The sequence below is a fragment of the Nannobrachium achirus genome, assembly GCF_963921795.1.
Source record: "Nannobrachium achirus genome assembly, chromosome: 22".
NCBI classification, from domain to species: domain Eukaryota; kingdom Metazoa; phylum Chordata; class Actinopteri; order Myctophiformes; family Myctophidae; genus Nannobrachium; species Nannobrachium achirus.
The window spans coordinates 22,405,507-22,432,350 of record NC_137829.1 but is presented as its reverse complement, the minus strand read 5'-3'; the positions used below and the strand labels follow the sequence as shown (position 1 = coordinate 22,432,350).

The 26,844-nt window shown below is 41.3% G+C and overlaps 1 protein-coding gene across 1 annotated transcript; it reads right to left on the bottom strand.

Annotated features, from left to right (window-relative positions):
• Window position 1: 1 nt before the first annotated feature.
• Window positions 2-14,894, bottom strand: arsh (arylsulfatase H). Its single transcript, XM_080753307.1, has 11 exons — window positions 14,773-14,894; window positions 11,862-12,017; window positions 10,605-10,726; window positions 9,978-10,100; window positions 9,554-9,756; window positions 8,133-8,353; window positions 5,660-5,796; window positions 3,567-3,701; window positions 2,875-3,034; window positions 2,200-2,321; window positions 2-1,977 (listed from the first exon to the last, which is right to left on the bottom strand). The coding sequence occupies exons 1-11, from the start codon at window positions 14,778-14,780 to the stop codon at window positions 1,562-1,564; spliced, it is 1,803 nt and encodes a 600-aa protein (XP_080609433.1). The 5' UTR covers window positions 14,781-14,894; the 3' UTR covers window positions 2-1,561.
• Between the last annotated feature and the right edge of the window lie 11,950 nt (window positions 14,895-26,844).

Here is a 26,844-nt window from a genome sequence, read left to right as displayed (position 1 = left end):
CATTACTGCAAAGTAGTAAGGGAAAGTTAGCCTATTGCTACATCAATCTGGGAACTAAATCTAAATCACTATCTTTCTTCACAAATGTGTTCATTAAGGTGTCTACTATCACCTCTGAACTTTTTCAAACCCAACTCCATTGACATACTTTGTGGGAGCCAATCAAAATTATTGGGTATCCCGAGGGCCTGGGATTAAAGGGGGTAAAATAAAAAAATGGCCAATATGAACGTATGAGGTGTGTAATTTGGGTATTTTGGGGCTGCTGAATCCATTCCAATCATTCGTTTTCAGTTAAAATGACTCCTTGGACATAAAATAGGCCACAGCTACTTTTGTCTGTCCATGAGACATATAATATTGTCAATAAAAAAAAAGTTGGAGTAGGGTTTGAATTCATGAAAACTATTCAAGATCAGGTGGGTAAGCACACATCATGACACACAGGATAACATGATACAATCTGACAAGGAACACTCAAACACAGGGTTTAAAACAGGGACTAACAGGACACAGGTGAACTCGAATGACATGATTGGCTAAGCCTTAGCCAATTAGGCCTTTTTTTATGGCCAAGGAGTCATTTTTACTGATAACTAATGGTTGGAATGGATTCAGCAGCCCCAAAATACCCTAATTACACACCTCATACGTTCATATATGGCATTTTTTTATTTTTCCCCCTTTAATCCCAGGCCCAACTTTGATTGGCCCCCACAAAGTATGTCAAGGGAGTTGGGTTTGACAAAGTTCAAGGTGATAGTAGACACCTTTATGAACACATTTGTGAAGAAAGCTAGTGATTTACATGTAGTTCCCAGATTGGTCTAGCAATAGGCTAACTTTCCCTTACTAAAGGGTTATGTACTTGCTAAGAAAATGCTTGAAGAACATTAGGGCTGAATCAAATAACTGATAACTTAAAGTTCTGTTTTTGACAGCTGGTTAAACATATTATTTCAAGATGTCTGTTTGGGTTGAGAACTTGAGTTATGACCTTATTTAACAGTCACATTAGATAATAATCCAAAAGATTAAGGACATATTTCTTTAATAATGGTTGCTTGTAGCCAGTGTGCATGTTCTTGTGTTCTCTATGCATGTGTACGGTATGTATCCAGAAGAGTTTTCTTAACTAATTTACTGCCCTTAAAAAATGGCCACTTTATGGCTGAACTGCCACGATTTAGTTTTTAACGTGCACAATAGTACACGGATCATGCACGGCCATGCAAGGATCATGCACGACGTGTGTGCACGCCGTTCACAGCGTTCAAACAAAAGAATCTGCTTGGAAATCCGTTCAGGCATTCATGAGAAAGCAGCCATCATGTTTTCTTCATATGTAAACAAACATGGCTGCCATGTTTGAAAGATGGGGTTGCTCTGGGGGTCAAACATGCATTTTCGCAATCACGATCATGCCTAGTAGATAGTAGGAAGTAATACAAAAAAAAATAAGAAATTTATGCAATTTCGGCCCCAACTCGGGAAACTCAGGCCGTAGCGGCCTCTAACAACGGGAATAACTCGGGAAACTTGGGATAGGGCTGTCAATGAGTTAAGTTGCTGTTGTGCCTTCTTTGCAGCCACAGAAAGGGAAGGTTCCACAGCAGGGCTGCAACCAGGGCCTCCATAAGATCTTCTCCCAAGACATCTGACTGGGAACACGCTGCTGGGTGTGTGTGTCGTCGACAGGTGTGCGAGTACCGCCGGACACTTGTGCATCAGTGAGCGTGCGTTCATGACTCACCACAGCTTTGGCCGTCTGCTCAACGATTTCAGCGAATCGGGGCTCGTTGTCCGGGCTCAGCGGGCGGGACTCGGCGGGGTCGTGGAAGAGGTCAAACACTAGCGGGGGGTTGTGGTGGGTAACGTGGTCGCCGTGACAGAAACACACCTTGGTGTCATAGCAACCGCCTGCCCCGGGGGGAGAGAAGTTGGGGGTGAAGAAGTGAACTTTGAAGATGGAGTCGCCTGGAGAAATACACACGAACACAACTCATGAGGCCATTCTGTATTTCAAAACAAAGAAAAACATAGGGCCCTATCAACATCACTAAGAGGTGTGTGTGTGTGTGTGTGTGTGTGTGTGTGTGTGTGTGTGTGTGTGTGTGTGTGTGTGTGTGTGTGTGTGTGTGTGTGTGTGTGTGCGCGTGCCTGTGCATGTGTGTGCGTGCATGAGATGTGCATGCTTACTCCCTGGTGGGTGCCAGCGCACTGCGTTGAGGTAGGCGCCACAGTAGTGAAACATGAACTCGTGTTGCGATCGCTCGGCCTTCCCCTCTAACAGTGGCATCAGATTATAGCCATCTAGCAGTCTAAGAGAGAGTAAATGAACACATGAGAAACATGAGGGGATGAAGATATGTTATACAGTCAAGAAAGAAAAGGAAAGCACAGGAGTTGGAGGGAAGGGAGAGAAAGAGAGAGAGAGAGAGAAAGAGAGGGAACATTTCTGCGAAACTAGCCGATTTACAAGCGCACAACGTGGGAGCGTGTCGATAATTCGACACAACATTTGTTTGACGCGGGTGAATGTTAACCTGGTGAAATGCTAACCTGCCGACGCTGGTGAATGCTAACCTGGTGAATGCTAACCACTATGCCTAAACCTAACCCAAACCCCAACCCCAGTAAAACCTTGCCTAAACCTAATCCTAAAACCTAACCCTAACCTTAACCCTTGTCGAAATAATGACATGTAGAAATAGCGAGAATTGCCCGCACAACGCGCCACGTCGCCACGAGCTTGTAGACGGCTAATTTCGGTGAAGAGTCGTGTAGAGGGAGAAACAAGGAGGGACCAAGCACAGACCCCTGGGGGACTCCGGTCAAGGAAGTACACAGGGATTAATGGCTCAACACCTCTACCTGTCTGGCTGCGTGTCCTGGGCCAGGTATTTGAGCGTAGGGTACAGATCCATGAGGCTGGTTGGTTCGTCTACAACCCTCCCAGCTGGCAACCTGCCTGGCCAGCGGAAGATGCCAGGCACCCTGATACCACCCTCCCATCCTCCCATCGCCTTCCCACCTGCAGGAGGAGTGAGAACAGGGGAGAAGAGAGATGACATACCATAAAGATCTCCATTCCTTTCCCAGTGGGAAAGGGATAGGACTGTAAAACATAGATATACAATCATATAGGGGACTCGGAGAGACGTACATTTCATCAAAGTAATGACGGTTAAAGTAATCAAACTGTCAAAGTATAGTAATAACGATACTTTGCAGCATTAATACAGTAGCCAAATTCACTACAGTATACCTTCCCTTACCACCCAGAGACATAGTTGTATAGTCTCGTCTTAATCTGTTTATGTGGATGACTGGTGTAAAATGTGAATTCCTGGGAAGGCTTATGAATTTGAAACTTTATTACTTTTTAATGCAATTTTTCTTCAGCGAGGAGAGGAGAGGTAGACTTTACATGGCAGTTATTTGCATGAAATCTTCATCACATTTATAGACTCTCAAGAAAATATTGCTTTGAAAGTCAACCCTAAAAAGTAATGAAATTAATGTTGGGGCATTTCATTAGGCTATGAATCCAAATAACCGAGTACCTTTATAAATGCCATTCCAGCCACCGTTCTGGCCACGGGCATCAGCATCCTCAATGTGACCCCCATGATCTGAAGTAAAGTACATCAGAGTGTTGTTGGCTAGTCCTAGGGAGTCCACTGTCTCCATCACTTCACCTGAAAACATCATCAATATAACTTTAGGGATCCGAATGAGTAACATTGATTGATTGATTGATTGATTGATTGATTGAAGACTTTATTAGAAGTTTGCATAGGAAAAGGTACAGTTTCATGACGGTACAGTTCACTGGTACAAGGTCTACTAAAAGGAGATCCATGAAAAGACTAAGCTTATTTCCACTGGAAACCATTGAAGTATCTCATATAATATGACATTTGGAAAATGAAGGGGTCACACTCAGAGTAATCTCTCAAGAACAGACTAACTGAGGAACAAAACAGTAGAGGGCGCTGTTTTCCCTTTTCTTTGATTTGAGGATGGCTAGCCAGATTGCTCTCAGAGTGGCAAGATCAATGAGTCATTATTTCTCCATATGCCTTCAAAAAGTACAAACGTTACACAGTAACATACCTGTACCATGAGGCATTGCAATAAATATTATATATTGATGTGAATAGCAAGAATAGGAAACTAATGAGGTTTGATAATGCTATCATAACAATGCGCTGTCATTCTAGACCTCACAGTACACTTGAGTAAAAATGTTACACAGATACTGTATAAACTAATTTACTGCTCCAACCCAAGAATCCTGATAATTTAATTTGATTTCATTTATAAAAACAATCCAAAATTGGATCGCGTTAGGGTCTCGCGGTAACTCGGAACCGGATCTGCATTTTTTGGCTTGAACAAGCCGTTTCTCTGTACTCTGTTTGCTTACTTTGGTAACACTGCTGAGGCTAACTCGGAAACGGTAGCTTGGATTCACATGTTTTTGTGTGTTCGCGAACAACGAACGGCGTGCACACTAGGGCATTCACGAATAGTGATTTTTAGTATTCGAATTATTCGACCTAAAAGTATTCGAATAGTCGAATATTCGACAGGACTGGCCAAACTGTCAAATATTAAGTAAGCAAGAGGCGAACATAGTGAAAATAGCAGATCTGCTATTTTCACAATATTTATCTGTGGAACCGAATCCAAATGCTTGTCAGGGTGGGGGTCCCCTGTTCAAATATGTTTATTTTGGGGGCCATGGCCTAAAAAGGTTTGAGAACCCCTGGTATAGAGCTTTAACAAATTCATCCACCAGGGGCACTGGTCTCATCATTCTTATGACTTCCTATCTAGCCAAGCTTTATAAACTATATTACTTTTTAAAGAGAAAACAATAAAAAAAAACTAAAATAAGCGAATATTCGACTTCGATGAACAACGTCGAATAGTGACTTTGATATTCGAATATCCGAATATTTGGTGAATGCCCTAGTGCACACGTGTCCATCGTGAACTAGTACTAGTAGTAGGACACGCGCGCGACCACGTTAAAAGGTACGAAAATCGTGGTTGTCCAACCTGGAAAGTCGATTTTTAATCGTGGCAGTAAATGACTTAGGAATAGAACACGATCTGAGGTAAAGAAGTACACTGCTACCGGCTCCGGGGAAATCCCCTCCTCCCTCCCTTCTGACCTACAGACACACTACATTGCTGTCTGTCTGCCGACAGAAGATGTATCACAATAATAAAGTGTGGTGAGGACAAGTTCAGCGTGAAAGATAAAGTGGAGGTGAAGCACAGCGGAACGGAAAAACCACTCAAAATGATTCAGAGGCATCCATCAACACTGCAGGTATGGCTGGCATTCCACTATGCTAACAGTTCAATCTGAAATGCTAAAATGTAATTTCCCTCAGCTGGTTTCTGTGAGGCGGAAGGTATAAGAAAAACTATTCCGTCTGTTAACGCATTGGTGAGCCAGTGAATACATTATTTCACGAAGTGGGCTATATAAATTATATATGGGAAAACATTTTTTATTTAGTGGGGGGCCCCCCGACACAATATTAGCCCTGCCCCATACACCATGGGCTTATGAACAATATTAGTCACATATACCCAAGGCTTATATTACGGCTCATTCATTTTTACAGTCCCCGCTCACCTATGATCCAGTCCACTTCTTCCATGTTGTCGCCATAGCGACCATGGCGGCTCTTGCCAGCGAAGGCAGGGGTGGTGAAGAGGGGTGTGTGGATGTGAGCCAGCGAGAGGAAGAGGAGGAAAGGCTGATCTGCATTCCTAAAGAGGACAGAGGAGAAGAAGTAGGGCTGTCACAAATATGACATTTTACATGACGATTAATTGTCACTTAAATAATTGCGATGTAACAATTTCATTGTGTGTTTGTGGTTGACTATCACATTTCTGTTTGCTTTTAGGCTTTTAAGTTGCTCATGGCAGACATTACACATAACCTAAATATATCAAAATAAATGACTGACATATCTGGCAACTTTATATTTAAAAAAGAACATTGATAGTGGAAATAGCCGATCTACAAGCTCACAACTTGTCGCATCGCGATGCATTGTGAGCTTGTAGATCTGCTATTTCCAGTATGTTTTAAAATGTTTGAAAATATATTAAAAAAAAATCAACATGGACTATTATGACAAAATAATTGCGATTATGTCAAATAATTGCAATTAGATAATTATGTAATAATTGTGACAGGCCTAAGACTACAACAGTGTTAGCCTGGTTAATAAACCAGACTGCACAACACCACCCCCGACACGCAGTGAGGAATTAGTATGAGCAACGCCAGGCTACAACAGTGTAGCATGATAAAAAAAAAAACTAATCTTCAAGTTAACGCGCTGCGATCTGTTGTTAGCTTGTAGATCAGGTTTTTTTTTTAGGGCTGGGATGCGAATAAAAAAATGAATCGAATTAATCACAGGCTTTGTAATTAATTAATCGCAATTAATCGCATTTGAATCGCATATTAATATTTGACCCGAGAAGCATTTTTTTCAAGTAAAACACATTTTGTTGTACGAGTGAATCAATGAGTGAGTTTTTAAAATCTAAATTTCGCATCCACTGGGCCAAGCAAAGCGCTCTGATCGGCTACTTCTCCCTTTGCATTTGTTGTCTCTTCTTGGTTGGTGCATCGCTATGATCGGTATGCCCGAAACTGAAGGTTCTGTGGTGCAAAAACTAAGTGCGATTAAAATGTGTTTTTTTAATCGCGTTAATTTTCTGTAATTAATTAATCGCAATTAATCAGTTAAAGTCCTAGCCCTAGCTATTTTATTTGTTTATTGGGAGCAAATGAGACTCTCACACAAGAATTTGATTGAATGATCAGAATCACTGTTTACCACCAGAATGGATTGAATTCAATGGATTGAATTCAATGGATTGTATCGTCTAATATTTACTGCGCCTTAATAAAAAAATCACACCCGTGTGAACTGAGCGGTGGTCGTGGAGACTGCGCAACAGCAAAACAAATATATATATATTGTGTGTGTGTGTGTGTGTGTGTGTGTGGGTGGGTGGGTGGGTGTCTGGCCTGGCCTGGCCTGAACAACAGCGCCCCTCCCTTAACATGTGTGGTCACAAAAGGTACTACATACAGGCTACATACAACATACATACAGACAGACAGACAGACAGACAGACAGACAGACAGACAGACAGACAGACCCACACACACGGCCACGTATAGGAGCGTTGTGACCACCGCTCAAAAAGAGTAGTGTTTATAGAGGTTCAGATTCATGCTGGCAGATATTTTATAAGAAAATGTGTCCCATTTATTTCCCAGTTGTGGATATTTTCCAACATAAAAAACAAGGAAAGAACACTGAGTCAACAAATTACACCAACATGTTTGATTGTTCGAGTAACAGAATGTAACCTTGCAACGTGCAGAAAGGGTTGAGTGCATGGTTGTGGGATCATTCATTTGCACAACTGAACTTTAAAGGACAACTTTAGTTTTTTACAACAAGGGTTCATATTTTAGATTGTATTTAAAGAATATAAAAGATGAGTGTTAAATTGATTTCATTTACTTCTTTCTATTGTTTTAGAGATTCTTATTTCAGTGGTTGGGGGCAAGCGTACAAGTGACTAAATATGTCATTTTACACAGAATAAGCCCATTCCCAAGATACAACGCAACCTTTCATAGTTGGATGTGACTTATGGGGGCTAGAAGTGTTACTGTAAATAGCAATAAAGAAACTGCTGGCTTTTTGTGTGTAAAAATACATATTTAGCCACTTGTACGCATGCCCCCATGCATAAGCATGCCCCACATTTTAGCATGGTAAATGTGATAAATCAATAGAACGAAGCAAATGAAAACATTTTAACACTCACTTTTTCTTTTCTCTAATTACAATCTAAAATATGAACCCTTGTTGTAAAAACAAACAAAGTTGTCCTTTAAGGGGGAATCTTGCAACTTTAGGAGTGCCATGAACCCTTGTCAACCAACAACGTATAACTTAGATTACCAATTCACATGTTGTCCCTCTGGGTTAGTCAACACCAAACTAATGTGGGAATCGCTCCATGGTGAAATAATTAGTATTTCTTAATGTCTATGCACTCTCTACCTCTTTATAAAGTTTTGCGCCTCTCCCAGCAGCCTCTGGGGCAGACTCTCGACTGTCATTGGTTGCTCTATAACGTCCTGGTTCCTCATGATGATGCAGTTCCAGGTGGCTAGAAGTCCAAGAGGCACATACCACACAGCCACCGCCACCACACTGACACAGGCGAGGACCGCCAAGAGCCACATGCTGACCTCAAGCAGCCCACAAACACGTACACAAATCTGAAAAGCCATAACATACACAGACATGCAAAACATACACATACAAGTAAGATGCCCTAAGGCCGAGGAGCGACCGTCAGTTGGTGCTGAAAAGCAGAAGACTGAGCAGCGTTCGATTAAAACAGCGTGTTAAAGCCTGTGAAAGCCACAGCCAATCAGCGACGCACCACAGACCCATGCGAGTGAGCGTTACACCAAATGTGTTACTTACAACTTTTTGTGACCTGCCTTCATGGATGGAATGTGAGGGAGGAACTGAAGTCGATAGGTAACGAAATGTTGTGTATTAGCGTGACGGACGGACATGAGCTGGATGTTTTCATTCTAACTGCGATCTGACGGTCGCAACTATATCCATGTGAAAAGAAAACACATACACACACACAAACACATACACACACACACACACGCACCCACACATACAAACCAACTATGAACATGAAATGGCAGTGGGGTATGTTTTGTTGTTGGCTGCATGCAGAGAGCCGCCGGCTGTCTCTCTTGTGCAGCAGTTGACACCTATCATTATTTTGACAATTTGATTGTCAGTTATTATAAAGACAATTATTGTGAGAATTAAGTCATCCACTCTTCCTTCATGATTAGCTACGGCTAATATACAGTATCAGTGTTTATTTTCTTTCCCCCCTTCTTTTGTTGGTTTGGGAGAGCGTGTCTCCTTTTCACCTGAGAGTGAAGGCCTGTCCATACTTTATCCGAAAGCAAACTTTTCTTCAGAGAGTTCCGACTTCCCGACGCGAAGATTTCCGAACGGGGTAATGCTTTTCAGAAGTCGCGAGAGATGTCATTCTGTAGTCGAACCGGACCTTTCCGACGAAAGGTTCGGTTTCGGAGAGAGTATGGACAGGCCTTAAGGAGTTTCACCAGGACGGCATAACTTCTGTGGAGGAAGCTATTCCTCCCAGTTTCACCCCCTACTGAAAGGGTAGCTACCCCAACCAACCTGTAGGAGTCGCTAATGCAGTGAGTGTACAATCTCCTCTACCGGCCTGCAAACACATGCAATTGTTTTCATTGGGAGCGCCTATCCAAGCTGGACGCAATGTGAAGGATTACAAATTCCCAGTCTCTACAGAGGTGGGCACAAACTTTACCTCTAAAGATTTGTCACTTACCATTCCAAAGGTTATATACCTGTATTATATCTGATTATGGAAGATTAGGCACAACCACACATACCAGTGTGAGCAGTCCTAGTCCTAGCATCAGAGAGAGATTTCGGAGTGTTCGCTGGAGGTCTGCCAAGACGTCTGAACCATTCCCAGGAACGCAGTCATTGAAGAGCGTGAAGGGAAGGCCGTAGAAGTAGCTGAAGCCGTGCTGGTTGGGGTGGTGACAATGGTCCCCTCTGTGTTCGCAGTTCACACCCAGGTGCCACTTGCCTTCACACAAGACAGACAGAAAGACAGACAGGCAGATGGACAGATAAGATGGGAATGCATCGCATGCAGTAAAAGGAATTATTCTCTCTCAATGTAATAACTCCTGTATGGTTGCTGTTCCCTGCTGGGCATACTTCCAAATTAGTGACAAAACGTGAGAAAAGGGGTGCTAGAGAAGTCTTTTATGGTGTATGTGTGTGTGTCACTTGCACGTGTCTTACCCACAAGTCCAGTGGTGTATCCTTGCTGCTGTAGCCTCTTAGCGAAGGTGATCTCATTTGGGGGCAGCCCCCCTGAACCTCCCAGAAACAGTAACACCTGCACACGGCCTGTACTGCCCATCCCTGTTGCGCGCGCACACGCGCACGCGCACGCACACACACACACACACACACACACACACACACACACACACACACACACACACACACACACACACACACACACACACACACACACACACACACACACACACACACAACTATATTTGTGGGGACATCACAACCAATATTTACTTTTTGAATAACTGAAGCATTTCATAAATTAAGACCAGAGCAATGTCCGTAACAAGGTCGATCTCTTTGATTCCTACTGTTCTCTTAGGGACCGTTCACAGTACAAACACATATATACTGTATGCACACGCAGACAAAACATAAAACCAAATTTAGCCACAAATGTATCACTATCCAAAGTATCCAGTATAGCCTATTTGTAAGCAAATATCAGAGAAATGAATCTATTTCTAATGCCTACATCAGCGTGCTAGTGACAGAAACATATGTGGTGTGTGTGTGTGTGTGTGTGTGTGTGTGTGTGTGTGTGTGTGTGTGTGTGTGATCCTGTACCAGAGCGCAGTGCGTAACGCCCTGTCATGAAAGCCGCCCTACTGGGGGTACAGAGGGGAGCGGCTGCGATATGCTGACTCAGCTTCACCCCGTCCGCTGCCAGCCTGTCTATGTTAGGAGTCCTGAGAAAATGAATAACAGAGAGAGAGGTCAAACAGATCAGCAAACACTTTTCATGTCATATGCATATGCAACAAGCGCGCGCGTGTGTGTGTGTGTGTGTGTGTGTGTGTGTGTGTGTGTGTGTGTGTGTGTGTGTGTGTGTGTGTGTGTGTGTGTGTGTGTGTGAGAGAGAGTGAGAGAAAGAGAGAGAGAGAGAGTGATAGTGTGGGAAGCATGTGAGACAGAGACAAAGTGATGATGGGGACAGAAGCGAGAAAGAGATGATACAGTATAAAGGACGGCATGATGGATGGGATAAGGATAATAATGAAAAATCGAACCTCTGTTCGAAGTGGAGCTGTGTGTGTGTGTGTGTGTGTGTGTGTGTGTGTGTGTGTGTGTGTGTGTGTGTGTGTGTGTGTGTGTGTGTGTGTGTGTGTGTGTGTGTATTGCAGTTGAAAACAGCTCCCTTAACATGTGTGGTCATAAAAGGTACTTCACCACATTCTTGAGGCTACATACGGACCCACATAGACGGGGCTACATACGGACCCACATAGACGGATACACACACGGCCACGTATAGGGAGCTCCACACAGCTCCAAAAATGAAAGCATGGCAGGTGGGAAGGAGAAAGAGAGAAAAGAGATGATGACAGGGTCACTGAGAGAGAGAGAGAGAGAGAGAGAGAGAGAGAGAGAGAGAGAGAGAGAGAGAGAGAGAGAGAGAGAGAGAGAGAGAGATGGGGAGAAAGCCAAAGGATAAAGTAGAAAAGCACGTTGCACTAATGGTACATCCAACTTTTCAAATGCAAGGTGCAGGGCAGAAGCAAACAACAATGTAAAATAAGAGCCTGCACACTGTCATGGTCCCAGTGGCTCTTTCTCAGACGAGGAATTACCGTACATAGAAACGTCTGAGGAAGAGCCACGCTTGAAACGTCACGAATGAAACCTTTCATCAGAATGCCAAAGGATGACAGCAAAGTAACTGAATGATGAAGATAATTGGGATGAATGAAAGGTAGATAGATAGAGGTGTGTGTGCGTGCGTGAGTGTGTGTGTGTGTGTGTGTGTGTGTGTGTGGCTGAGTGAGAGAGAGAAGGTATTCTAAGACACATCATCAAAACACTGATCCGTTCATTGTGGTTTACCTGATGGTGTCGTTACCGTAGCAACCCACATCACCGATGCCCAGGTCGTCCACCATCATCAGGACAAAGTTGGGCTTCCTTTCTTCCTCTGCCGCTGTGAGGTCACATCCTGATGTCAGCAGCAGAGACAGTAGGAGAGCGGCCAGCGGGAGAAACCTAAAGGTTAAAGTTCACAAAAATAAAATCACCTGTCGTTCATACATAATAAGCCTAATAGGTCTCAGAATTAAGCTTTCTTCTGGCCTCTTAAAGCTGAAATCTACAATGTATTAGCCAATCACGGGCCACAGGCTGTGTGTAACTGTAGCCAATCAGAGAGGGGGCACACATACTGTACTCACACACAACCATGGGTATCTTATTGTGTTGACAATGCATCGTACATTTCCAGTCTTTTATGCACATCCAATGAAAGAAGGAAGGGCTCACAACTCCCTTCATTTAACAAGTATGAACAAACAGTATGACATCCCCTTATATCCCCAAAGCCTACCAACTGGTAGCCTTGCGTAGCCAGGCTTACTCGACCAACTGGTAATGAGCCCCACCTAGTGATCACGGGCAGTACCATGCATTAGCGTATGTAACTAAGCATCCATGTATAACAGTGTGTATGTTTTTTCTTATCATATCGCTGTGTCTGGAAGCTCCAGCTTGCCTTGTACAACACTGTGATGATGGCCAACAAGAACTACAGTATGCTATGCATACATCCCAGAGAGGAAGTGCCTGGAGACATGGGATGGCAAAGCCAACCAGGTGGACTCCAGATGATGCAGACTTTGTTCTTGGTCTGCTCAGATCTCAACTCCAAGAAGAACAGGTATTATTGCGTTTACCTCTTCACGCAATCTATTTGAATTGTAAACTTAGTTTATAATATGGATTACAATTCTACTTCTCTTCCCTAGGATATGACAGAAATAACATCACCGGTGAGACAGTCATCTCATCTGTGCCTGCATACAAGTTAAGTATACCAAAGGTTATTGCATTCCAAAATAACTGGCAATGGATAAGAGATGTTTTTCATTTAAACAACAGAATGATGAGAATATGTGTTCTTTGTATTTTTAATAACACAGCAGCTCCCTATAATTAAAAGTATTTCACAAAATATTGTCAATAAATAATAAGTAAAGAACAAGACAATTGTAAACAGAACAATTTTGTAGAGCAGTGTTTCCCAACCTGCCCCCGCTTGGAGGGACCAGTCATAATGGCCTGGTCTGTTTTGAAGTAGCCTAATCAAAAATGTTAAAGACGTTGCATAAAATCGAAATAATAGAAACCATTTGTAAAGAAGTCCTTAACCTCCACTGTCTACTCCTGTGTGTTCTCAATGTGACAGCTGCATGTCTAACAGACAGTGTCAGTTATACTGTAACTTTAACATAGGCCTTGCTAAACTCCCACATGTATCACACAAAGATGGTACAGTATTTAAACTTGCCTGTGAAAAACGTGTGTGCTCATGTGTGCATATGTGTGTGGTCTCCACTTTTGTCATGTGAAGGATTTCTTTTTTTTTACCCACAATCTTTAACACATTTTTTTCCACCCAGTGCCAATTGCTAAGTGTAATCCTGGGTGCTACTCTACCTCTGCCAACCTGGGCTGTGAAGGATTTATGCATTTGAACAGAAAAAAAGGGGGATAAACTGTATATTATCAAAACTTTGGAGAACAAGATGCAAAATCACTCTCTAGTAGATCAAGTTCATAGTAGCTACTACAATTCCCAGAAATTGATTTAACCAGATATGGACAACCAGACTGAGTGATAAAAGAGTAACAGCTCAACCTTTGATCATTTTAAAGACCTACGCTATGCTACAGACTGACAAATTATGACTGACACGCACACGCACAATCGTGCACACTGCAGATATAGGCTTATGTATGACTTTTGACGCCAAAACAAATTTATTCTGAGTGAGTATAATACTGTAGCTGTCGTCATATGCAAACTTTCATGAGCTTGCATGCAAAATAGCAGCTTGGGTTTATTAGCATAGAAGTGAGTGTGAGTCAAGGTTGTTTGCATTTTCAGCTCAGCATGCATGTATAGCAAGCAGTGGTGGAAATTAAAGTAGTAAAATGTTGTACTTTAGTAAAAGTGTCAATTCGGCAATATATAAATACTCAAGTTCTGGAATTCAAAATAAAGTAAAAGTACAAAAGTATTGGCAACAAAATGTACTTACCAAAAGTAAAAGTACTCATTATGCAGAATGTCTCATTTCTGTCTATGAAATCGTTTGAAAATGGCAGATCTACAAGCTCACATGCGTCACATTGCGACACATTGTGAACTTGTAGATCTGCTAAATGGCCAAAATGTATAGGGCTTAAGTGAAGTGGTTAATGTATGTTTTTGAATAATAATCAAAATCTACAAAGTAACTAGTAGCATAACTAAAGTTTTCAAATAATTATAGTGGAGTAAAAGTACAATATTTGCCTCTGATATTGGAAATAATGGAATTGGAAATACTCAAGTAAAGTACAAATACTTGCACTCAAAATTGCACTTCAGTACAGTAATTGAGTAAATGTACTTCACACCACTCATAGCAAGTCTGAAGTCCATGATCAAGACAGCCATACTGGGCAATATACTCTGTATGAGCTAAAGTCAAAACAATAATCCGTATTCTGGCGATTTGTGAATCATAATTTTATAGAAAAAGCGACATGATTGTGTTAACCTGCCACATCAACTCACCCCATCATGACTGCAGTTAATAACAGTAACTTATTTACACAGGAACCACTTTATGTATCTCATATAACTTTGAAAGACAGACGGATAGAACACAGTACTTTGCACAGGAAAGTACAATAATCCGCATTCTGGCGATATTTGTATATAAAAAGCGACATGGTGTTACCTGCCACATCAACTCACCCCATCATGTCTGCAGTTAACAGTACAGCGATTCATAGAGCTCTGAAATAGTTCCACTGCTGCTTCCACTTCTGACAGACAGTGTAAACAGCAGACCTACAAGCTCGCACCGCGCGGCCTCCTCGAGGCGCTGTGAGCTTGTAGGTCTGCTGTTTTCTGTGCGCGACACCGTCCTGCGACGGTGTATTCATCTGGGGGTTTCTTCTTCATCTTCCTCACGTCGCTTGGCATCCTGTTGGCATATTGTTGCATTACCGCCACCTTGCCTGCCAGTGGATTTTCAACCGATTTCAGCCACAGACCACCATCCTCTCAGACCCCAAAATGTGAATATTTTGTTATTGTTGGATAAGATTTTGTCCACAATTCCATGCTGTTATGATGTGGAGAGATGACATAGGCAGACGTTGAACAAAATAACAATTCTGGAGGCTTCTTGTAAATTAAGAAGGAGAAGTAAATGTTAACATCAGACATATTTGGGTGTGGTTTACATAGGATAGGCTATATCATAATGCAAAAGTGTGAACTTGCTACTGACAGGCTTTTTAACAGATTCAACTTGTCTGTGGATCACTTTCATTCATTTTCATATTTCATGATTGTTGCCCCTGATTTTCATCCAGTAAGAACTTCAAGCCACTTACACCCCGGGGCTGTTAAGTATGACATCATTTTGTAGGCAGAGGAGAATTTCTGTCCCCAGTTTCCGTGAATCTTTTTTTTTTTTTTTTTACTATTTACACATTTTTCTTCTCTTTGTTGTTGAAAGGAAAGTGTTAGAATTAAACTTTAGTCGTTATTTTTGTCTCGGATCTGTTGAAATAGCGAGGGACAGAAAATGCTCTGGGGGCAGAGTTCTCCTCTGCCTACAAAATGATGTCACGGCTTAAAAGCCCCAGTATTTAACTTGAAATCTTATCAGTAGCTGCCACATAGCTGTACAAGTAAACAGTTGAGGTAGGAACAGTCAAACGTTTTGGTGCAAAAGTCTTAACCATGTAATGTCATCTCCCTCTTGCTTCCAATTTATCTTCTCATTACATTTTCTTAATGGGTTTTCACTGGTGCTTTGGCTGATCAGTTGCTGAAAACATGCTAAAACTATTCTGACAGAAGTATGAATGACTATGATTAATACACAAGTTAACTATTTTTACTTGTAACAACATGCTTTTCCTCATGCCAAAAAACAACACAAAAAACATGACAAGTATAACATGTTCTGTGATTCACTGTGGTTATGACTTATGAGTCATCTACATGTTATGAGTCATCTCAATCCCAACCAGATATAGACAGCTGAGTTTCAGCCATTTGACCCCATTAAATAAGAACCAAATTACATTCTTGAGTGAGTCATCATCAGGTGATTACTGATTATATAACCAGGGTCCGGTTTTAATTAGGGGCATTTGCAATTTATTTTATTGAGAGTGGAATGAAAGTATTCTTGTTGTGTTTTGTTTTGTTTCCACCCCCTGGTTGATGTTGTTTGAATTGTACTGTTTATTATATATATATATATATATATATATATATTTTTTTTTTATTAGTTTTGTTTTGTTTTCTAAGTACATGTATTATTCTGTAATCTGTGGACCTCCTTGAAAACAAGATGGTTCTTCAAGGTGTTATTCCCAATAAAGAATTTCAACACAAAAGTGTTTGTTGTCGGGTACTGTATTATATACTTACAGTAGGTTATACATACAGTACATGTATGCATGCGTGCGTGTGTGTGTGAAGATTTTCTAAACAGGTTCTCACACTAAACTTTTACCTGTGAAGCCTCAAGCTTTATTTTATGAACCCGTCACCATAAATCACTCCCACACAAACCGATGTGTTTATGCCTCGCCACATCCAAACAACAAATACCTATCATAGTGCACAGTTCAGGGCATGTCTTATGATGCATTAGTCACAGCTATGTTATTTTTATTTTTTAAGGTCATAACATTTCAACCAACTTATCGACATGTAATCTGACTATGACTCACACGTACATGTGTTTTGGTTTGAATCTTCTCAAAATATTCTGCAAGAAACTTTTGATTATAGCCATACTATTTGTTCTGTGTTGTCTGAAAACTTTCACCTCTAATATTTTAATACGTATCTATCTACATGGAACAGAAAAACTAGCTGGAAGGTATTCCAGGTATTTTTAGGATAGAAAGGGCCATAATTACAACCTGGACCAATATAAAGCAGAATTTATTCATAGATATAACTGCTTTTGTTAACAGCAGCATTTAAGCAACCTTTTTCATATCAAGGCCCATTATTTATTCAGCATTTGAGCCCCAGACCACCATTTGATGAGATTTAGCCTCTCAGACCCAAAATGTAGAATATTTTGTTCGATAAGATTTGTCTTTTCCACAATTCCATGCTGTATTGATGTGGTAGCCTACCATAGGAGAGATAACAGGCAAACGTTGATCAAAATAACAATTCTTCAACATTCTATAATTCTGTAGACTTAAGCTCTAATAAGGGTCAATTTGGTTACTCTCCATCATCTCCATCATTTAGCTGGGGATCACCTGGAACCCCCTCAAGGATCACTGGTTGAGCACCACTGACACAGTGATATATGAGAAACAAACACAGACTGGGCAGTGACCCCCTCAGAAACTCTTTTATTAACTCCTCCAACATTATTTACAGTTTGAAAAGAAAAAGAAACTAAATAAGTCTGATAAAATTAAAAAGACAGTTTTAAAACAAAACAAAACAAAAATCATGAAAAAGACAGAGACAGAATCATTAAATAAAAAGGAAGAATCCTAAATGAAGTCAGCTTGGAGAGCTGTATTTAGAGAGAATGTATTGAATGAAATCAAGATGTATACAGGATAGGAAAGTGCATCTTCCAAAGAGATTGTGTAATCAAATCACCTGCACAACATCTGCTTTGTTGTTGTTGTTGTTTCTTTAAGTTGTTGTAACAGTTATTTTCCTTTTGGGAACATTTGAGAGGCAGCATAACACAGGATGGAGCAGTGCCATGGATGACATCATAGCATTAACCAGGAAGTGCACTTGGGGAGCCAACAAGTCTCAGATTCCTTCAGCTACATTCAGGTATGAAGGCAGTTCAACAATGCTTATAGTGTTGTTTCTTTGTTTGAAGGGAATCGAACTGATTGGCTCTCTGTTGGTCTGGGAATTATAAAAGGAAGGCCTAGACAATGAGCTCACAAACTGGATTTATGACGATAACATACGACTTCATTGTACAACTGTGTCATTTGCCGAAAAGAACAGATTTATTTCCCCACATTATTCACCGAAAAAGGTGTTATTTTTGCCAAGTGACACAGTCGCACGACAAAGTATAAATTAGGCATTACAGTTGTGCATATACGCTACAAATGTGTAAGATAATAATATATGTAACCAGATTGGTAACATTATCTCACTGTGCATATTCCTTCCTTTACTGATGGAATGAATCCACCATTCTACTTTTCCTTGACAAGGAATCAGTCCGTTTGGCCCCTAGCAAGGATTCTACCTGTGCAGGTGCACTGAAGGCATTTGGAGACCTGGGTCAATGTTCAGTTTTTTTCCTGTTTCCTTTCAATAGTTTGGCTTGACTGGATATACAGTATTATTGACTGGATATATTATCAATCAGGGTTATGCTTTTAAATTACTGTGTCGATATTTTCACAATTTGCTAGACATTTGGAATGTACTAGTTTGGATTTTTATTTTTTTACTGAGTACTGCATTGTTTTGAAGATGTTCTTTTTGTTTCTTTTTTCTTTTTTTTTACATAGTGTGCTATTATTTGGTTTGGTCAAACTCAAAAGAATAAGGCAAACTCTACTACAGTGTATGGGACATGAAAGGAATTTTAACCCAGGGTCCAGCCTACAGTACAGTAGAATGTAGCAATATATGACATCACAGACTATTAATCTCATTCAAATTGAGGCTAGGCTGCTAGCAACAGTCTCTGTCCTGTTTTTACAGCTATACGGTGCTTAACAAAGGTACACATTCTGTGCATAACTGCACTTCACATACTGTGGCACTGTAGAATCTCAACAACCCTATTTCACACTTTAAAGGGGGAGGAGCAAGTACAGAACTATAAGGCATAAAATAATAAGGCAACAGAAAGACATTCCTACAGTTTGTTACTATAATTGTGCTATGGGAGTGAAATAGGGTTATCTTGGCAGATTTATCTTTGAGAAACCGCAACGTTTGAGCCATTTTACATTCGTGCAGACGACAACCACTAAATACCTCCTTGTTAACAGGCTGTCAGTGTCAGCTTTGTGGCACCGCTGCTGTTATGTAACCGACATGTAAATGACTCGTATAAAAAAAAGAATCACAGGTGAATAATATTTGTAATGACGAGATATGAAGAATAAAAAAAAACACAGTGACAGCAACCAGCCTGCTCAACAACTCCAAACAGATGCACAACAAAAACAGAAGAGTTGTACCAATGTAATCTACCAAGGCTCAAAGAGTTCCAAACACTCTTTTTTTTTCTTTCTTTCTTTTTCTTCTTTTTAATATCTGGAACATTCAACGTGTTTCAACATTCAATGTGTATTGATTAGGACTGCACTTAAATGGCACAACTCTCCCATCTTCGGGTTGGAGGCAGGCCAGGCTGTGTCAGTGTAAGGCACTATAGAGGAGAAATTACTGCATCACAACTAGATTGACACACACTACTGTAGGTCAGAACAATGTCTAATATTCTACTACATGACCACTGTAAGTCTGTACATTACAGATTAACCTAACTGTAGACAGACAGTATCCGGGTTGAACTTCACTACAGCTCGCTTCAGTAAATTCAGGAATAGGATCTCTTTTAAATAACAAAAAAAGAGTCCTTATTGAAGAACCACGATTTCAGTAAGTTAATAGGTGGATTTTGGTAGCAAAGTGATTGATATAATATTGATGAGTGTATCTGTATGAGTCGATTAAAGGCCCTGAACACTCATCCAGTTGTTTTCACTTTCTCTGTTTGATTACACCTCTTCTCAGGGCTGTGTGTGGGCCTGCACAAACTATGTTTGATTGACAGCTCACTCACACTCCTGTTAGTTTTGCTGCACCTCAAAGGGCAGGCCAATTTACCCTTTTCACCTGAACCTGACTAGAAGTGTAATAAGCAGGCGTAACTGAAAACCCATGTAAGAGTGTTCGGGGCCTTTAAAACATCAATGTATTATCTTAGTAGTCAAAATGATCCAATATGAGTAAGTAATTTACTTCCTGAAGTGACTGAGAGAAAGCAGCAGTGACCAAGGAGGAATTAAAACTAAGCCCCATCACCAATTAAAACACACACACGCACACAAAGAGTGACATCATTTGTCCACTAAACTTGGACTGGACCAATTTAAACAGCATCTCTAGATTTGATTACAAGGTAGTACAGTTGTAGTCATTGTAGAAGTTCCATCCTGCACTATCGGCCATTCTTGACAACTTATATATTTTGACATTAGACTGTGTAAATAAAACGAACATACTGAACCCAACAGTCATCTCTGTCTGATGTGAGAATTGGTTGTACGCTCTATTAGTGGTTGAGAAAGTAACATAGTTCCCAAACAAATTCTTCTGGAAGCAGGGACAGCAGTGCAGCACCAAATAGTGGAACTTCTATAATGGCTATATATACAAGTCTGTCATTGGTTTAAGAACGCTCCACCTCACGACTACTATGTGTTAATGTTACACATTTTGACACATTCACATTGTATGATTAATAAACTGATTGCAGCAACAAAACAAAAAAGAAGAAGAAGAAAATAAATCAAGAGTATTTCTGTTATTCTGTAATTTATCATAGATAAATTATAATCATAGCGCTTATGGTCACAATGGAACAACAGGAGGTTAAAGCCCTGTGTGGATTATACGGCGAGAGTACGATAGTCTTGCTTCCAGTTAGAAATCGGTTTTAAAACAGTAAATGTTACCCATCAATTTAAACGTATTCCAACATTCTAACAATAAGATAATCCCTATTCATCATAAACACTTACTCCCCTCCTTCTCACCTACCTTTTTCCACAAACACAAATGCAGATACAGTACACACACAAACGCCTGCACACATGCATGCATACGCACACACTAACGCACAGACACACGCTCAAATACCTGCACGCTAACACACACACACACTCACACACAAACGAACGCGCACTCACACACACGCTCACACACGCACACACACACTCACACACACACGCACACACACGCATACAGACACGCTCACACGCACACACACACTGGCACTCACACACACGCACAGCCCTACAGCGGGGCATCAACAGTGCTATAGCTCTATTGAGGGCATAGCTTAACAGTGAGTTCTCCGCTTTGCTTGACTGTGATTGGTCCGGGTGGTCATGTGGTCCTTGATGGTCTAGGAACTGTTAGAGTTGAGCAGGTTACTGAGGACTGTGAACAGAAAAGGGGTAAATTAATCTTTTCTGAAGAGATGTCGTATTTTTGGGCATTATTTGATTTATTGATTGATTGATTGATTGATTGATTGATTGATTGATTGAATATTTTGTTTGTCAGAAATGTAAACACATGGTCAAGTAAGACATTAAAGGTAGGGTAAGTGATTTCATTTAATTCAATTCAATTCAAATTCAAAGGAGCTTTATTGGCATGAGAAAACATACGTTTAAATTGCCAAAGCAAGTATCACAAATACAATAAAAACTGTTGAAAATGGGGAACATATATACAGTACAGCATTGTGTAAACAGAGCTATGTCGCATTGTGACATTTTATATACCTGTATATACACAGGGTACAAATATCAGCATTATTTTCCTCAACATGCACTTAAAGGGCTTCACCTCTGGTACAACCAGATCTTATTTTATTGTTGTTTGGGACACAATCAACACAATCCTGAGTTATTCAAATAATAATAATAATTCAAATAATAACAAATTGGGTCTATGTTCTGATATTACTAGCTACTATAGAGTGTTTGGTCCATATTTGGACTTCAGCCTCTCATCTCCTGTGAGGAGAAAAAAGCAGTTTAAAAAACTGTTGGGTGACAAGCTTTCCTCCAAGCAGTATAAGAGTGGGGCCTTCCTCCAATCAAGGTCGAGTGGGGGTGGGCCTTACGTAGCCTGACTGCTAGCGTCAGACTCAACACACCACACTACGCGTGGGGGAGAGAGTCTGAGATCTCGAGCAGACATTCTATTTCAGCGGGGGCGGGCTAAAGCCTATTGACGTCACACACTCACACACATACACACACACACACACACACACACACACACGCGACGGCGACGTGGCGTGACATTGCAAAAATATGTTATTTCTCATAACATATTATATGACTGCATGTTTACGTTAGTGCAAAATGGTATTAAAACGTGATGAAACGGCACTATTTAATAGTTTATTAAAATAATACGAGTCGAGTCTGACTCCGCCATGACAGTTTTCACGGACCAATCAGAGTCCACTAGACTCTCACGTGGGCAGAGGACACCAATCAGAGTCCACGAGTGAGTCTCACGTGGGCCTACACTGCTCTGACGTGGGCAGAAGAGCTCTGTTTGGAGGGGGCTGGGACCGGAGCAGCCAAACCACGTGCCCCAAACATACAACCCTGATTGGCCCATTCAAAGCGCCCGCTCTTCGGGCGCGCTTGAAATGAAATAAAATATCTCCGGGTTCAGTCCACACTACACACCACCCACCAGCAGGGGGTGGTGATGTGCGGACTGAAGTATCAGGCTAGGCCTTACGCGCACCAAGGTCTGCCCCCACTTGATCATGATTGGAGGAAGGCTCCTGTCATCTACATGAAAACTGAAACTTGAATGAGATCACTTACCCTACCTTTAAGGCTAAAAGGAAAGGATATCACAAAGAAGTCATGGGGACTTGTTTCACATGCTAGTGTGCACGTGTAATGTGTGTGTGTGTGTGTGTGTGTGTGTGTGTGTGTGTGTGTGTGTGTGTGTGTGTGTGTGTGTGTGCGTGCGTGCGTGCGTGCGTGTGTGCGTGCGTGTGCTGTATGTAATGAGGTATAAAGCAGTAGAGGGAACATACTAGGTAGTTATTATGCTGATTAATTTTACAGCTGCATGGCAATAAAGCGCTCAAAACGGAGAAAAGAAATGTGTCAGTAATCATTAAGCAGTATGAAGCATTAAAGAGCATTGTGTGTTTGTTTTTCATACCCTGGGGGTCCGACTGCGCCTCTGTTGCGTCAGCTTTGCGGGCTGCTTCTGGATCGGCTGCTAATGAGAATGAGAGTGAGAGAGGGAGAGAGGAGAGAGAGAGAGAGAGAGAGAGAGAGAGAGAGAGAGAGAGAGAGAGAGAGAGAAAATAAATAAAGATAAGAGAGAAGAAGTGAGAGAAGAGGAAGAGAGGTAAGAGACAGATAAGTCAATACATGTATAAAAATGGGGGTGCATGTCGATATTTCGACATAACATTTGTTCTACGTCCCAGTATTTCGACATGGGTGAATGTTAACCTGGTATAATACTAACCTGCCGACACTGGTGAATGTTAACCTCAGGGCCGGATTTACCATTGGGCAAGGGTGGGCACGTGCCCAGGGGCCTCAGGGGGGTGGGGGGCCTCCAAAAAAAAAAAAAAAAAAAAAAAAAAAAAATTTTTTTCAAAAATATTTTTTGGACCCCAAAAAATTTAGTAGGCATGATCGCGAAATTCCATGTTTAACCCCCATACCAACCCCATCTTTCAAACATGGCAGCCACGTTTGTTTACATTTCAAGAAAACATAATGGCTGCTAGCTCATGAATGCCTGAACGGATTTCCATTCGGATTTTTTTGTTTGAAAGCTGTGAACAGTGTGCACACATGTGGTGCATGATCTAGGCATGGGGGTGCATGATCCATGCACTATTAATTACATGGAAGTCTATGGAGAGGGAGGCGGTGTGGAACTTGGAAGCCATTTTGAAAAGACCCTGAATGAGTTAATGATGACATTTTAAAGTATTGCTATCCAAATAAAGTGATATTTGTGTTTAGTTACTGTGCATTTTGTTTTATTATGGTAATAACATTGAGAGCTTCTGCTCTGCTCGCCGCACTGCATGTAGTTGCTCTGAAAGCTTAGTGCAGTCTAAAGCCCGCCCACTCTATGTATCCGGTACTTCGCGTGTGCGGTACTTCGCGTGTGCGGTACTTCGCGTGTGCGGTACTTCGCGCGCGCACAAGGGCCTCTTTATTTCCCCTTGCCCAGGGGCCTCATGTCATATAAATCCGGCACTGGTTAACCTCTATGCCTAAAGCTAACCCAAACCATAACTTTAACCTCAGTAACCCAGACGCTGGTGATTAGCTACTGTAACCTGCCGACGCTGGTGAATGTTAACCTCAGTAACCCAGACGCTGGTGATTAGCTACTGTAACCTGCCGACGCTTGTGAATGTTAACCTCAGTAACCCAGACGCTGGTGATTAGCTACTGTAACCTGCCGACGCTGGTGAATGTTAACCTCAGTAACCCAGACGCTGGTGAGTAGCTACTGTAACCTGCCGACGCTGGTGACCCTCCCGTAGTCGAAGTAATGACACGTAGAAATAGCGAGATTTCACCTAAAAATCACACCTAGTGTGACGTGAATAGTGCTATTAATGAGTTCATTTCATTAAGTGTCCTGCGAAGCTTGGCCAATGTGACCCTGCGCATACAACAAACTTCGGGTGCTTTGTGGAAAGATGTACAGTAGGCCAGATGTAGGCCAGATGTTGGCCAACGTGACTAGGGTGTACAACAAACGTCTGGACAAACGGACAAAGCCAGATGTTGGAGCTTAAAAATAAATGTTTCTTTATCCACATGAACCCTATAGTGTCCCTATTCTGAAGAGAACATTTGGTGAAAAATAACACATCCACAAGCTCACAATGACGTGCTAGAAGCTTGTAGATCTGTTGTTTTTGGTGAAGAGATTTGCGGCAGACGGGAAAAAAAGGAGGGGGGTCTAGTATACAGCCTGAGGGGAACCCAGTCAATGAAGTACTGTGGTTTAAATGATGTGTTAAAACTCCAATGGTTAAATGGTAAATATACAGTATTAAATCGGGGTGGGCAATATGGTGATAAATATCGACGATACAATGTCTCCACGATATGCCTTTTCAGAGATATCGTATATATTGCGATACAACGAGGGAGCCTTATACAAAATCCTGCTGGATTGTTCATACAGAATCGATTCATTGCAGAATTCATTTAAACCTGCATTTTGGTCTAAATCAGTAGTTCTCAAACTTTAAAATGTCACAGTCTCCTAACTCTGATAGTATACAAATGAAACCATTTGGTTTTCATTTGTATACTGTCAGAGTTACATACTTGTAAGGGTGAATTTAGACCTCCCAAAAGGAACCCAAAGAGTCCCTGGACCCCACTTTGAGGACCACTGGTCTAAATGGTCTGTAACTCCTTTTTCTTTTAGTTTTTGTTACTTTGTTGGTGGTTATTGTACTGTTAAGTAACTTGAAAAATAACCATAAAAAACAACAAGAAAAAGAATCGTGATAAGATTGTGTATCCCGATACCACTTGGGAAAAAAAATTAATATTGTATTTTTCCATATCGCCCACCCCTAGTATTAAATGATTTCAACACTAGTATGAAATAGATCAGCATAATAGACATATCCTCTCCCCCATCGCAAACAATGACAGAGAAGAATGTGTCCCATTTCAAAGCAGTGATGCTGTTACCAGGGACGTCACACCAAATTCTGGGCCCTGGGTACAAGGATTCACTGCGGGCCCCCCATGAATGCTATTGAAAAATAGCAGATATACTGTATATCTGCTATTTTTGAGAAATCGTGAAAATGTGTGCAAGAAACCTATGTCAAGGACCCCCAAGATGATATGTATTTGGCCACGGACCCCCATCTCAAAATATTTAGTTCCAGGGACCCCCCAGAAGCAAAATTTGAGTTAGAAATGTTCACTTAAAAAATACATATATTCAAAGATTTTCACACATTTTCACAACTTTTCAAAAATAGCAGATCTACAAGTCGCACACACACACACCGCGCTGTGAGCTTGTATATCTGCTATTTTTCAATAGCTAAAGTATAAAATAATTAAGGCCCCTCCACCACCTTGGGCCCTAGTAACTCAGTACCACTTTCCTACCCCTTGTGACGCCCCTGGCTGTTACCCCAGTGTACAGTAGCTCCACAGAGAGCTAATTAAAAATGAAGACGAAAGCTCCCAGGAGGATTAGACTGTATATGGGCACAGGTCTTTTTGTGCGAGGGAGGGCCGGGGGTAAGGGTAAGATTTGCTATCATTACTACGAAATAGAGCTTGTTTGAGGGTAAACACCAGAAAACAATCCTTCTGTGAGTCTAGAAGTCTTGCATTCATTGCCAAAGGAGCAGTTTTCCAGACTGTACATGCTAATTACAGATTTGAGTTTCAGCTCTGTGCTTTGCGGCTGCAACAGCAAACCCAACTGTCAGTGGCAAGAGAGAAAAGTATATTTGAGTTTTCATTCAATGACATATAGTGCTCCTTGTCAGAGCATTGACAGCCACAATACAGTCAGTGCATGCATGCAGACATTACTTTACATTGACATGAGTCTAAATCTTAAATCTGCATTTTCCCCTAGGTTTCCCCCGGCTGGACATGCTACTGTACATCCTCTTGTTTGGTTTGCTCCGTGTTGACTGTAAATTAAAACTTTGCTGAATCAGCAGTATCGGTGGACAGGATGTGTGTGACTTGTTGCACTTCATAGTGGTAGCTAACCTTTATTTAACCAGGCAGGTAGGCTGACAACATTATACAGTACTTATTGACACTATTGACAATACTTCTAAGAGTAACAGCTGATGTGGCTAGTATGTCACAGGGGAAGGGCTGATGATTCTGGAAACTTCCTTCAAGAAAAATGTATACTGCGCCCAAGTGAGACAAATTCTCATAGACACTGGTTTTGTCTGGAGTAGGAGATTGAGCTGCTAGTTAAGTGTCAACCATTCATTTCCACTGCTTCGTGAGGACT